This window comes from Protopterus annectens, chromosome 11.part0, assembly GCF_019279795.1.
Source record: "Protopterus annectens isolate FY-2018-M chromosome 11.part0, PAN1.0, whole genome shotgun sequence".
In the NCBI taxonomy this organism is placed as follows: Eukaryota; Metazoa; Chordata; order Ceratodontiformes; family Protopteridae; genus Protopterus; species Protopterus annectens.
In genome coordinates, this window is record NC_056745.1 from 1,271,747,162 (window position 1) to 1,271,761,923 (window position 14,762).

Genomic DNA, 14,762 nt, shown 5'->3' on the forward strand with positions numbered 1-14,762 from the left:
AGTATATATCTCAAGATTCATTTAAGTTCCAAAGAAAACCAGGAATGCCTGGCATATGCTTAGGTTGAGTGGTTAAAGTCAGGTCATCCCAAATGTATTCTTTCCCTCTGGCTTTGTGGAATAGAAGGGGTAAAGTCCTGGCTAGATCTCAGACAATGCAAGTTTGATTATCAGCTCATGCTATGGAAGAGCCAAGCAGAGGTGGATGGAAAATGTGTGGATACGTATTGCTCATCTTGAGGGGATGATAATGAGGTTGATGGCTGGCTCACCTTACACTACAGTGCTAGAAATGGAGGCCTTAGTGACAGAAGGAAGGAGCCAGTATAGGGAGGGAGGTGCACTTTGCTTACCTAAACTGATGATGATAGCCCTTTTCTTCTTGCATGAGAAGGAAAAGTATATATGCATAGGATAGCGGGTTGTGAGTAGTCTGTGCAGTGATGCAGGTGCACAAAATAACACCAGGGAGAGACAGAGAGAGAGGTAACAACACAAACAAAATGCCTTAACTTTTATGATGCTGATGGTGGCACAGATTCCTTTCTGTCAGCTTGTATGATTGCCCTTCCAGATGGCACTTTCCCTAGTGCAGCTGAGTGTTTAACACTACTACGACTAATGAGTCTGAGTCCTGTAGGAGAAGCTTTATAGTTGGCAAGCATATGCAGTCCATACTTCCTTATCTGTCTAGAGGACAAAGGCTGTGTTCATTTGATATCCAAAATGCCTGCCTGTGCATTAAGTTCAATCAGGAGTTCAGAAGAAGACTATCTTTCTGGATAAAATCCACTCCCATGAAATTCTGTTCACTTTCATTTGGGTGTTAACAGTGGCCCATCTGTCATTACAGCAATGTGCCAAGATGATTCCATACCTGGACATATGTCTCTTACCTGCTTTGAAAATGGGTAGTCTAACTGCAAGTAAGAATTTTTTTAGTTTAAATTTGGTTCATTCTTTGGTATTCTCACTGAACACACTGCAAAGCCACATATGCTGACAAATACAGAAGTTCACATTCATCAAATGCACTCTGGGCATTCTGTCTTGCAGGGACTTTCTTGGCTTCAGCACTAGCCTGCCAATAAAGAGTATTGTGACACTGATCCTTCAAGCTCAAATGGTTCCATCTTCTCTTTTACTCACAAACTTGACCCTCATGTGGCTATGACTTATATGGTCCGTGATGTAAAAATTTATAAAGACTCTCAAGATTCAGTGGAGTCAACCTTAAGATCCAATATCTCTACCTGTCAGCATTCCCAAAACCCTGGAAGGAACATTTGAGTTGGCAGCTGTATGAAATGAGAATCATTGAGTGGACCCTTTCTAACTTTCGCCCTATTTGTGATGGTCATCATGGATGGTCTATTCTAGGATGTGGCATTATCAAACAGAAAATAGTTCTGATGACTCATCTGATGAGTAAGCCTCACCCTGACCTTGTCTATCTTCAGTTAGTCAAGCGTTTATTCCATCTCCAATGATGCACATGTTCTTTATAGTCAGTCTGTGTTGCCCAAATCTCCACCTCTACCCAGAGGTCACACAGGAGGAAAACTTATGAAATTGAATGCACACAGTAGACTACAGACAAAAGCACAAATATATTTACTGCCCTTCCTCCTGCAAAATGTCATTAATTTCCCCAGATTTCTGCACCTGTTCCATTACTTATGTATTAAAGTTCTCTTAACAGCCATTTCTAATTTCTACAGGAATGTTCAATATTTATTTATTTTTGGCCGCATTAAACATTACTTCTTAAAAGTGACATTTTTCTTACATCTTTCTGTTCAAGACCCCATTTGAATTGTCACTTTATTCTTCCCTTCCTCCATTTGAAGATGCAGCTGAAGTTGATTTGAAGAATCTATTTTGGATGTCTGTCTTCCTATTAGCTGTTACTACTGCAAGAAGAATTTCTAAGATCCATACCAAATGATAGAATGTTCTTGAGAGCATATCTACCTTTAAAACTCAGAATAGATATCAAGGCTAACCTTATGCAGTCTAATATACCTGCCTGTCTTCTTTCCAATTTGTTTTAAAAAGGTGAATATTTGCTACACTGTATTTATTTACACAGGAAGCTCAGATTAGATTTTGCATGCACAGAAATAAATTAGAGAAAAAAAATCTTAACTATTTTTCTAAGATGAAATTGTATTCAGAATTTTAATTGACTGCATGCAAGTGGATATTTATGTGTACTATGTTCTTCCCCCAGAGATATAGTAAACTTTTATCATCAGACCATAGTTACTCCAGTAAAGCACTAGCTACCTCTTAAACCTTAAGTCAGAACTGTCATTCTGAGTGATACATGTCCAACACCTACATGGGCATTACTAAATAATTTTGTAGCATGTTATAAGCTGGATGTGATCTTTAGATCCAGGTTATCCAATGGAACCTCAGCTAAGAGGAATGCAAAGGGATAAGCTTGGATTGCTTTCCTTCATGCTGATGAAGATGAAATTCCACATCTCAGATATAAAACCTCTGTGCTCTTGTACAAGATCAGGATGAAGAGTTGCACCCAGACACCTTTCCACTCCCACAGTTGTATTAGGACTTAGAAGGCTATCTTTTGTCAGTAATTTTCTGATTGTTCCCAGCATTGTCACTATATCTTCATAGTTATAATTCTTACCCCAAATCAGTGTGGGCTAAACAAGATCTGGGGGTCCTTCTTTACATAGGAATATGGGTAAGGGATGGGCAGTAGCTTGAGAAAGTTTAAGATGACAACCTTCTCTTACTGATTGACAATTCAAACTTAGTATTATCCTAACTATGTAGCTTTTAGAATTTTTAGTCAATTAATCTGAGATCACTGTATGTCTGTATTAAGGAAATAATATATTTCTACACTTTGCAGTTAGATATGAAAAGACTTCCAGGAAACATTATTTTAAGTTTTAAATGCCAAAGACTTTAAATATAATAAGTTTATATTTAATAATTATGGGCTGTTCTTATATTATTAATAATACATTCTTTAAGTTGAGAAACTAAAGACCTAGCTACAAAAAATCGTTTCAAGATTTCTAAATATTAGAAGCTGTTTCAATAGAATATTCTGTTCTGTTTCTTATTAAACCACAAATATTGCCTAAAATCTTTACTTATTACTTATAAGTTGTGTTTTCAATGAAACTAACACCTAAATCCTTCTTTTTAAGATTCAACTTGCTTGCAACATAGTAGTTATTAGAGTTATTAGCATTCGCAGGAGGGATTTTAATTAGGACGTTTAGATAAATTCAAGAATTGTGTTTTTATTTTTCTATGGAAGGATGCCTTTTCTTGATTGACTATAGTTTACTTTGTAGTTTTTAAATTTGTCATGTACATTGTTCCTGGGGGAGAGGGTGCATAATGGTTAAGATGTTTACCTACCAGACAAAATGTGCAGAGTTTGATTCTCATGAAATGGAAATTTACTAGGCTTAAATAGCCAATAAGGGCAATTAGCTTATTACTTCCATGCACACCTATGAACTAATTCATACTTTATTTATTAATTTTAAAACTTTTTAATAGGGGATCATATTTTAGTCTGTACTGTTGTTTACCCATTGAATGCCTTAATAATAATATTATCAGTCTTTTTTCTTTGACTGATGCATTATTTGTGACATACAGCCGGCATTTAATATCTGAGCAGTGCAACTTCTTAAGAATATTCTCTAAGATTATTTTATCTACTTTCATTACTTAACATTTAAACTATGTAGGGTATTCCACGATGGATAATTAGTTTGAAACTTGTAATAAAATCTGTTTCAAACAGGAATCAAACCTATTTTTTATTCATCATTAATGGTTTTATTACCCTTACTGCCATATTCACTTTGGGCTGTATTTTTACCTCCCATTAAACAATATTTAGTATATAGAATCCAAAATTACTTGCTTTCCTAATAAATCTTGGACAGTCTTTAGAAATTATTTAGGGCATTGGAAATGGATGAATTGACTTTTCCATATTTAGCAACACACACACACACACACACACACACACACACACACACACACACACACACACACACACACACGTCTATGTACCTGCCCATATATCTATATCTATCTATATATATATAGCTCTACTATCAAAATGTTGATGTTCAAAACAAATTCTGTTTTGAATGTTGAACCATAATGCCAAATCCCTGCATACTAATTAGGTCTATGTCAAATCTGATGAAAAAATTCAGCAGTCGACATTTAGATGAAATAGTGAACGTGATGTCCGCATAGGAGCTAAGGTAAGTCTAGCCCCTACCTTGCAAATTCACTGTTTTGCAGGGGGGCAAGCCCACCTGCACCCCCTGCTAAATAAATATTCCAACTCCAAGATTGCACTACAGTGAGGAAAGGGGTGGATTTTCCAGTACACACTGTACTGCGATCCGCACTCCTAACATCGAGGGTCGTATCAGCAAATGCACAGTGGCATTGGCTGATACAAATGACTCGCTCAAGTAATATTCGGCAACACCTAAATCATTCAGCCCTGTTTCGACACTCCTGTGTTCGCCGAACGTTACTTTAACATTTTGACAATAAACTATATATATATATATATATATATATATATATATATATATATATATATATATATATATTTATAGATATATTATATATATGGGTCTACCTGAAAACGGTGACAGTGCAGAACGCCGACAATGAGATAACCGACACAAAAACACCGAAAAAAAAAAAAGTTCAAAAACACGAAACTTCACATGCCCGACAAACCAAAATCCCGACAACCAACAAAACAAATACCTTTCCCAAAAAACACACACACAACACAAGCACACCAAAAACCTTACAAACCTACACTAAACCTTACAAACACAACTATCTGTGCACTAACCTTAACCCAGTCCCTAACCCTAAGGTCCGTCACTATCGCACACTTACCTTACCTGCACCCTAACCCTAACTCACTTAATCCGCCCCAACCCTCAAGTTCATCACTATTGCACACTTACCATACCCGCACCCTAACCCACTTAAACCGCCCCAAAACCTAAACTCCGTCCCTGTCGCACACTTAGCTTAACATGTCTGTGTTCTCAGCATCGGAATTCTCAACTGTTGGTCTTCTCCATTGTCGATCTTCCGGTGTCAGTGTTCTCGTTGTCGGCGTTCTGCATTGTTGGCGTTTTCAGGTAGACATATATATATATATATATATATATATATATATTTATATATATATATATATATATATATATATATATATGTATATATATATATATATATATATATATATATATATATATATATATATATATATATATATATATATATATATATATATGTGTGTGTATATATATATATATGTATATATATATATGTATATATATATATATATATATATATATATATATATATATATATAGCTATAGATATATATCTATACACAGACACACACACACACACACACACACACACACACACACACACACACACACACTTATATATATTTATTAACATTTGATTACTGGTAAAGTCCGACTGGGTGGAAGCCTGTTTCTGTGGAGGACTGGGGAGAAGAGTTCCAAATTACTACAAAACATTTTAAGAGTAATTTTACAAACTTCAGAAACAAAATAAAAACATTTCTAGTTTAAAATAATTATAACAGTTTAGACATAATATAAAAACATTTTGGTTAAAAATCTGTACAATGCATATGACAATCATTTAATATTTAGAGAAACTCTAGACAGTTTGTAGAGAAAGTAGAGATAAATTAGTCTAATACAAATATGAATTGCAATATGAGGTGAGGGAAAAACAGGCCTGTGTTATATTTAGAGAGAAAGTCAGGGAAGTGAATTAGATAACAGTAAGGAAGTAAGTGAAGAAGAGAGAGTAAGGAAGTATAAGGAATAAGATACTTGTTCACATTTAGGGATATAGTTTATCCTGGATTTGAGCAACAACATTTTAGCTAGGAAGTCTTTCAGGGTGGTTTTGTAAGATTGGAGGGAAATTATAGACCTGATAGATACAGGTAAGGAGTTCCAGGTCTTAGCAGCATTGTACAAGTACAGACAATGCCCAACAGATTTGCTAGGCTTGTAGGCAGACACAAGTTTTTGGATACTAGATCGCAATGACTAATGGGGAATATAGTTGTGTAAAATGTATTTTAGTGCTGGACAGGCAGATGGATGCTAGATAATTTTATATGTCATAAGAAGTTGTGTATATGTTAATTGATGTGGCAGTTCTAACCAATTTAGTTTTTTTTATGAAAGGGGTGTGTGCTGCAAATTTAGCAATTTTGTTATAGCATTGTTCAAGTTTTAATTTTTGTGAATCTTGAAGGTTAGTAAAAATGGAAGTACCATAAAGAAGGGCGGGGAGGAGATAAGTAGTGGCAAGTGTAGTTTCACTTGCATCAGTGATAATGTTTTTGACTCTATAAAGCATCCTTACTTTTTGATGAGTTTTTCTTATGCAATTTTCTATATGCAGGTCAAATGTAAGATTATCATCTGCTTATCATGCCTAATAGTTTGCTATGAGAAGTGACTTCAGTAGTTGTATTATCAAGGGAAAGGACTTTAAATTTAGTTTTTTTTTTTTTTTTTTTCATGAGAGAAGGATTTGGGGAAGAAGTAGTAGTTTGATCCTTTTTGGATTGAGCATGAATTGTGAGTTATGAAGCCATGTTTCAGTGACTGTTAAAGTGTCTGAGTAGTTTTTCTGGAGTTGTACCATTTTATCAGATGTGCAAATGAGTGGAATCTTCTGAATATTGTATTAGAGTGCCCAGTCATATGGAAGTGCAGAGGATGTTGGTGAAAATGTTAAAGAGTAGGGGACCATAAATAAAGCCTTGTGGTACAGCAGTGGTGACTGGGAAGTAAGGGGAGCGCATGGAGTCCATTTTACTGACTGATATCTATTGAACAGGTAACTTTTGAACTAAAAAAGGATGAGCTGAGAGAGACCCAGTGAGGACATTTAAAGTAGAAGTTTGCTGTGACAAACTGCGTTGAAGTCTTTAGACAAGTATAGAAATAAGGAAGAGATTAGTTTGCCATTATCTCTAGCTTTAGTGACTGTATCTATATAGTTTAGAAGGGCAGTGCTAGTACTACAGGAAGGACAAACGCCACGTTGTGTGGGGATAGGAGTTCTTCCTGCATGAGATAGTCTAGCAATTGTTTTTTGAATGCATTTTTCAAGTATTTTGACAAGGGGAGATAAGATTGCTATAGGTCTAAAGTTATTAATATCCGTTGAATTTCCTCCTCGGTACAGAGGAAGAATGTGTGACTTTTTCCAGAGAGAGAGAGAATGTAGGATTCCTGAACTGATGTATTTGTAAGGATGGAGACAGGATAGGCAATGCTATTGGCTGCTACCTTTAGGTACTCGCTTGGAAGGTCATCAGCTGAAGAAGAGAACGGTTTTAGTTTAAGAGTAGTTTAATATAGGATGTGGGCACAGGTTTCAAGGTGAAAGTGGATATGGTGATATATGGCTGTTGGGCAGAGAAGGGCTTAGATCCTGACAAATCCTTAGTTAGAGATGCTATACTATCTATAAAATAACAGTTAACTGTATTGCAGTTTTGAGCGCTAAGTTATTAGAAGAGGGGTTTGTGTTGAATTTTTGGCCGCAATAAGATTTCTTTAATGAATGTCCAAAATTTTTTAGGGTTATGTTTATTATTATTCAGAAAGTTATTACAGTATATTTTTTGTCTTCACTTATTTGTTTGTTAGTATGCTTGGGAAGCATTCTGAATTTTTCAACATATTGAGGTGTTTTATATGTTTACAATTCTTTCCATGCTTTTTCTGTATCCTGAATTCGCATTCAACTCTTTTTGGAAGCCAAATTGCATTATTTGTTTTCATTCTCTTCCTTATAGGAGGTGCAGGGTTATTTAGGATACTTATAAAAGTTCTAATGAATTCAATTTTAGCATCATCTGAAGGGAGGATTTTTAGGAAGTTCCAGTTAATCGATGTAGTAATGAACATTTCTGGGTTGAACTTGGAAAGGTTACGTGCTGTTTTATAAATATACTGTTTAATTGGATATGTGAGATGTCTCGTTGTATAGACTAGGAGATGATCACTGAGAGAGTATGACTTTGTACCTGTGATGGAGTATTTCCTAGGGTCTGATACTAGGATCCAGTCTAATAGAGAATTTGATGTCTTACTATAATGTGTGAGGCTATTAATTAGTTGTGTGAAACCATAGAAGTTCCACACTCAGTTCAGTTTATAACTGAGATCAAACAATTTATAGCCAGCACAAAGCAATTAACAAACAGATGCAAGTAAAACAGATTTACTATCATTTCCTGAGACAAAATAACTGGCATATGCAGTATAGTCTATGGTCAAGCAAAAGGGGACAGTGACCAACTTAGTAAGAGGTTCTTAGAGTGCAAGGAATATTTCACAGACAATTACAGTCATAGAGCAGGCATACATCATACCACAACTAATAAGAATGAAAGCGTACTATTCCCAATCCACCAAGGTTTGGGGCTATGCCCCCCACACCCCAGTAAGGGGGGCTGTGCCCCCACCCCTCTTTACTAAATATACCAACTCCGAGATCGCACTACAGTTGAGAAAAGGCAAAGTCTACCTTGTAGGCCAATAGGTTACCGTGGGAACAGATTTGACGATCTGATTGTTCGCTGAAGTGAGGTTTCGATGCTTTTGTCTTGACAATTAAGTCTTCAGTATTGTGGGCTTTTGATGTTTTCAGGTAGACCCTCCATATATATATATATATATATATATATATATATATATATATATATATAAAACATGGGGTATAACAGAGAATAAGTTCTTAATTTAATGTCTGTAGTAACAAGTATTAGCTTCTCAATGGTTATTTGTTTCTGGATCTTATTAGGAAAATCCCATCAATCCTTATAATTATTAGTCTCTCTGTATAAAATATTTTTTCATTTTTAAATCTATAAACTTGGCCATACTGTGTGTTTTGGAGCCTTTGGCACCTAATATCGGGCATAATGGAGGACTGCTTTCCTTTGAAGAATTAATTTACATTAAGAATGATTTTCTATGCATCCCATCAATTTTAGGAATCCCTAAAATGCATAAAGATTTATGAAATCCCCCTTAGGCCCAATAGTAGACACCAAAGGCTAAAAAACACACAGTATGGCCAAGTTTATTGATTTAAAATTAAAATCTATTTTAGACCAAGAAGCACATATTTATAGACGTTAAGGACTTATTCTCTATTATACCCCGTGTTATTGGTCCTGATTGGTTTACTTTAAATTTAACTCCGTATATACTTACTTCAGTAATAGACTGGTGAATTTTTTTATCAGGTCTTATGGAAATTGTTTTAAGTAATAATTTCATACGGTTTGAAGGATCCATTTATATGCAGGCTAAAGGTGTTGCAGTGTGTGTGCCCCCATTTTTGCAAATACTGTTTTGCCCTACTGGGAATGTAATTATGTTCTTAACACTTTTTTTGCTAAATGCTGGGGCCTTTATGGGTGCTTTTTTGATTATATGATTATTGTTTGACATGACACAGATATTAAACTTGATGACTTTTTTTCTAATATTAATAATGCCATCTATTTTCTCAAATTTACAATTACAAAATCTTTTGATTCTATTAACTACTTGGATATGCAGTAAAAACTGACCATGCAAAAAGGTGTTTCACATCCAGTTTGTATAGGAAACCTATGTAATCTAATTCTTTGCTTCATTTTAAAAGCTGGCATCCCCTTCATCAAAAAAAGCCCTTGCTAAAGGGCAACTGGTGCGATTAGCAAAAATAGTTTCTGAGACTAAAACTTTTGTTGAGGAGGGATAAATAATAATGAGCATGCTGCTAAACAAAATGTACCCTTTATAGTGCCTGGAAAAATTATTCCAGGAGGTCAATCAGAAAAGAACTGAACTTTTTTTACAAGCCTGTCCTAGGCTGTGGTGACGAGCTAGTAAAAAGCATAACCAGAGGCTCCAAGTATATTAGAATATGCACTCTTACTTATAACCATGAGGCTAGAATGCTACAGGAACTATTAATTAACAACTGGAAAGTTCTGGAAATGGCTGGCATAGGCATGGACAAATTGGACCATGTCCCATTTTGACTTTCAGGATGGATAGTAATATCAAAAATTACTTGGAAAGGGAGAAAATTACTGACACTGATGGACTTGAGATGCCACAAGATGTCAAAATGTGGCAGATGTACTTGCTGCCCTTATATTTTGGAAGGTGAATTTATAACAGTTAATGGGTATGACAGGATCAGATGCCCTAAGAGATGTAATTGTAGAATGTGGAAAGTTGTATAAGTTGCCCTTTGCTTACAGTGCCTGTCTTTCTTTAATGGAAAAATGGAAAGTGCACTTAAACATAAAGATAACATTTACAAGCATTTAAGGGATGTGAAGAAAGAGGAGATTAGAAATGGGCTGTGGAAGCATATTCAAAGAAAATAAGTGCACTTCTTTGGTTTCTTTGTTATTGATATTACGGAAGTAAATGCTAGAGGTGGATCATGGAAAGTAAAACTCAAATGTAAAGAATGTGAATGGCCAATAAAGGCCAATGCCACTGGCCTTTATGGCCTTAATGATTCAGTATCCCACTCCTGTTTTCTACGGTGGAAGGCATTAACCTGCTGATTATTGCAGACCTGTCACTAGTGGTGTTCCCCAGTGATCTGTCCTGGGACCCCTACTGTTTGGCATCTACTTCTGAAAAGTCCAGGCAAAGACAAAAGGCCTGTGGCTGACCAAGTTTGCAGATGACTGTAAGTTGAGTGCTGTCATTGACTCCCCACATGATTTTAATATACTGCAGAAAGGTCTCAAAGCAAAAAAATGACTGGTTCCAAACTCATGGTCTTAAGTTAAATGCAAAAAATGTATTATCATGCCATTCTGCAAAAACACAGCCCTTATTGATAACCACATTAATGGCAACCCTCAAAGCACACAACCTGTAGTGATAGACCTGGGTATACAGGTTGATAACAACCTCACATTCGACCATCATGTAGCTGCAGTAGTCAGAAAAGCCTTTTACTTGGTTCACCTCCTAATTAAAGTGATTGCATCTAGAAAAAAGGATGTAGCTACCTCTCTGTACTCCTCCCTCATTAGGCCAATAATTGAGTACAACACCTTGGTATGTAACTCTCCAAACACCTCCACCAGCTGGAAAGACCAGAGAAATACCTCACTAAAAGAATCCATGGCTTCCAACACCTGTCCTATGTGGACAGGCTCAAATCACTATCACTCTACTCGGTATCATACAGATTGCTCAGAGGTGATCTGTGTCTTGCCTATAAGGCAATCTCAGACCATGCCCTACTAGTGATGCTCCATGTCCGTAAATCTAACTCCTTGCACATTACCCAATCAAAAGACCTAAGTCTGATATGCGACATTAACAAAACCTGCTGTTGACACAGATTTGTCTCCTAAAGGCTACCCCGTCTCTGGAATAGACTCCCCATACACTTCAAACAGAGTACGTTGCTGACCCTCTTCAAGCGCAACCTTGATGAGTGGATGGGAAACCACAAATTTGTCTTAGGGATTCCACCTGTGTCCCTCACTGACAGGCAACAGGTGCTGACTGAGGTTTCATTTTTGGGGATAAACTCTTTGGTAGTCTTGTAAAGGTCCCAAGGCCATTAGCCTCGTAACCTCCTATGATCCTATGCTCCTATGGAAACATTTAGTGTCAATGCATTAAACTGTAGTATTGCTTATTTGATCTGCATATCATCTTGTTTTAGAGTTTTCCTAATTTATATAAATATTTTCTTAGGTTTTCATACATCATGAATTTTTGCAGATATTTTTAAGAGAGGTGGTTAGTTATGCCACATGTATACATGTATTTTGCATTATAGTGCAGCGGTAGCATTGTAGACTCACAGCAAGAGGTTCTCCCGTTCGATTCTCGGCTGGAGTGCGGGGAGCGCCTTCTGAGTGGAGTCTGCATGTCCTCCCTGCGGTTGGGTGGGCGTTCGAAAGACATGCGTAAATGGGCGTGCCTTTGTTGAAGGTTGAATGTCGAGCTGGCACCTCGGCATTTGTGAAAATCTACTACCAATCATTAGTGGACCAGAGTTCCACTGTGGTGACCCCTAACCAGGAAAAGCCGAAAGACAACAACATATGACTGAATATTCTAAAAATGTGCTTTAACTTTAAATATGAAAAGCCCAAGAGCAACAATGTTATTTTTGTGGACTTTTAGGTTTTTAAACTGTGGTTTTACATCACAGTATTACTCTGATGAAGCCCCATGATTATTCTGTGACGAAAGTGCTTAGTAATGTTTGGTTCAATAAAACAAATGTATTTTTCTTGTACTTGGATCGTTTTCCATGTTTCATTTGCAGTATATTCCATTGCGGCATCATAACAAATCTGGATTTTGTCATCCTCTCCTTGTTTCTTAATGCATATTTTGGTTCTTGGTTTTCTTCATTGTAGTCTTCTACAGATGTAACAAACCTGTTCCTAATTTGAGCAAATGATTCTACAGTAAATAGAAAAATCAGAAAATGCTAGTCCAGAAGGCCAGAAATGAGTAGCACTGAAGAAGAAAATAATGACTTTTCATAAATAAATAATTTATTTTTCAGCAAAGATGTTAAATAACTTGACAGTTCCTTTACCACCTTCTCAGAGTGCTATGGATACCTAATTGTTACAAGCTTCAGGGTACTTCATCATCAATGATAGAGTATAAGGGCACATTACAAAGTTCAACAGACTTTGAATTGCGTAAACTAATTTCCAAAATGTATTATGCAGAATAATCTGAATAACTATCATTTTACCTAACAAACTTAACAATATCAGTGTATCGATATATGGTAAATTGCAAAAACACCTACCAGGCTAAATGACTGTTGTAAATAGTACAGTAAAATAGAGTAACATTGCAGAAACAAACTATGGTTGCTATTTTCAATTTCATTTTCCTATATTGTATTGTCAAAAAACAGTAATTAGTTACATTGCAAATTTTGTTAAATGCCACACAATGTAAACACATTTTGTGCATATACCCCTGCCCAAAACAATAAACCAAACAACATAGCTAGTGCAACCATGTATTGGAAATTAAACAACAGCATTTAAACATGCATACCATTTTTATTATCACATAAATTAACAGCATGTAAAACGTTAACCACTATGGCAGTGTAACACTGCTCACCATCAAACATTGCAGAACTAGTTGCATTAAACTAATCTACTCACTGAAGCAAGCATATCAACCAGAGCAGACCCTAATTCATTTAGGGGGTAATGATCTGGGTTTGGTGTCATAAAGAAGGTTGCCAGGAGCACATGGTGCATGATTTTATGTTTTTTTTCAGGCAGAGGTTTCCGAAACTAATGTTTGCTTGGTTGGAAATTGTGTCCAGGTGATCTAAATGTTTTAAACCTTTGGCAGTAGCATGGCATTTCCTCAGTCACAGAGTAGTGAGACCAGTTAGTTGATTGACTGTTAAGAAATCATCTTGTTAAGAATTAGTCAATATGGATCCTTTATTGTATCAGGACGATGGGGTTCATTTGACTGAGGTTGGCTTTGAATTACTGTATTAATGCCATAAATGCTGAAACTGCTGCACTGTAAGACCTGCTCATACCCCTGGGCCAAGACTGAGTGACTAACCAACTATTTTACTTCTGGAAGTCAGTTGCATAAGCTGTATTATAGAACTTAGAGAGGAACTGAAACTCTTGTACTTGACCATGTTCTTAGTAGTATTACTCAAAAAATGGATTCTATTGCTTTATGTTTAAAGGAATGTATTAGTTATGTGTTAAAACAGAAAACTTGATTAGTTGTTGACACATGTGGATCCTTTTCACAGTCTGAAGTCATGCATTTGCATTCTGTCTTTATGCTCAAAACAGAAGCCCTTGTAGAAAAAAAACATAAGTCTGTGCATGCAAAATATACAGAAATGCTTATAACAACAGATAAACACATTTACACTTATCTATGTGAACATGTGTGGTATCTGCCTTTCATGTCTGACCAATCACTTAGCAGTGAGGATTATGGTCTTTAGTGTGCATCATACTTTGTTTGTTTTTTAGGTACGCCTCCTGCGACTGGAACTGGAACCTTAATAATCACCTTGGAAGATGTGAATGACAATCCTCCTTCTGTTCATCCAGATGTTGCAAAAGTATGCGAGGACTCTAGAGACTTAAACGTGGTTATCTTGAGTGCATCTGATAAGGACATTTCACCTAATACTGATCCTTTCAGGTTTGAATTGAACAAACAGACTGGAACAGATAAAACATGGAAAATCAGTAGGCTTAACAGTAAGTGTCTTTTATTACTAGTTTTATTTGTTTGCTTTTCTTTATTAACATGTAAATCCCACTGGCTGCAGATTTCCCTTCCCAGGACTAAGCTAGGTTCACTGTTTGGTTAAGTACATATACTTATAAATATTACTTTCTGTTATTAGTTAAATACAAAGTTGACTGTCTGGATATTACCCATATCTTTTTCCTCTTCTCTTGACTTAGCTTGAAAATATTCTATCGAGATCAGTGCTCTGCCACAGTTTACAAATAAAAACAAAAAATAATTTTTAAAGTCAGTTGAGAGAAAATCTGTTTCTATAAATTCTAATCAACCAAATTGTCTCTGACGCCCTTTCTTTCCAATCTTTTGTACCAAAATTCT

The 14,762-nt window shown here is 36.0% G+C and overlaps 1 protein-coding gene across 1 annotated transcript in view; it reads left to right on the plus strand.

Moving 5' to 3' along the window:
* CDH13 (cadherin 13) overlaps positions 1 to 14,762 on the plus strand; it is a 3,439,935-nt gene that overhangs the window by 3,177,089 nt on the left and 248,084 nt on the right. The window contains exon 12 of the mRNA XM_044088622.1: positions 14,159 to 14,392. Within this exon, the coding sequence (XP_043944557.1) occupies positions 14,159 to 14,392 (234 nt within the window). The remainder of the gene's footprint in view (positions 1 to 14,158; positions 14,393 to 14,762) is intronic.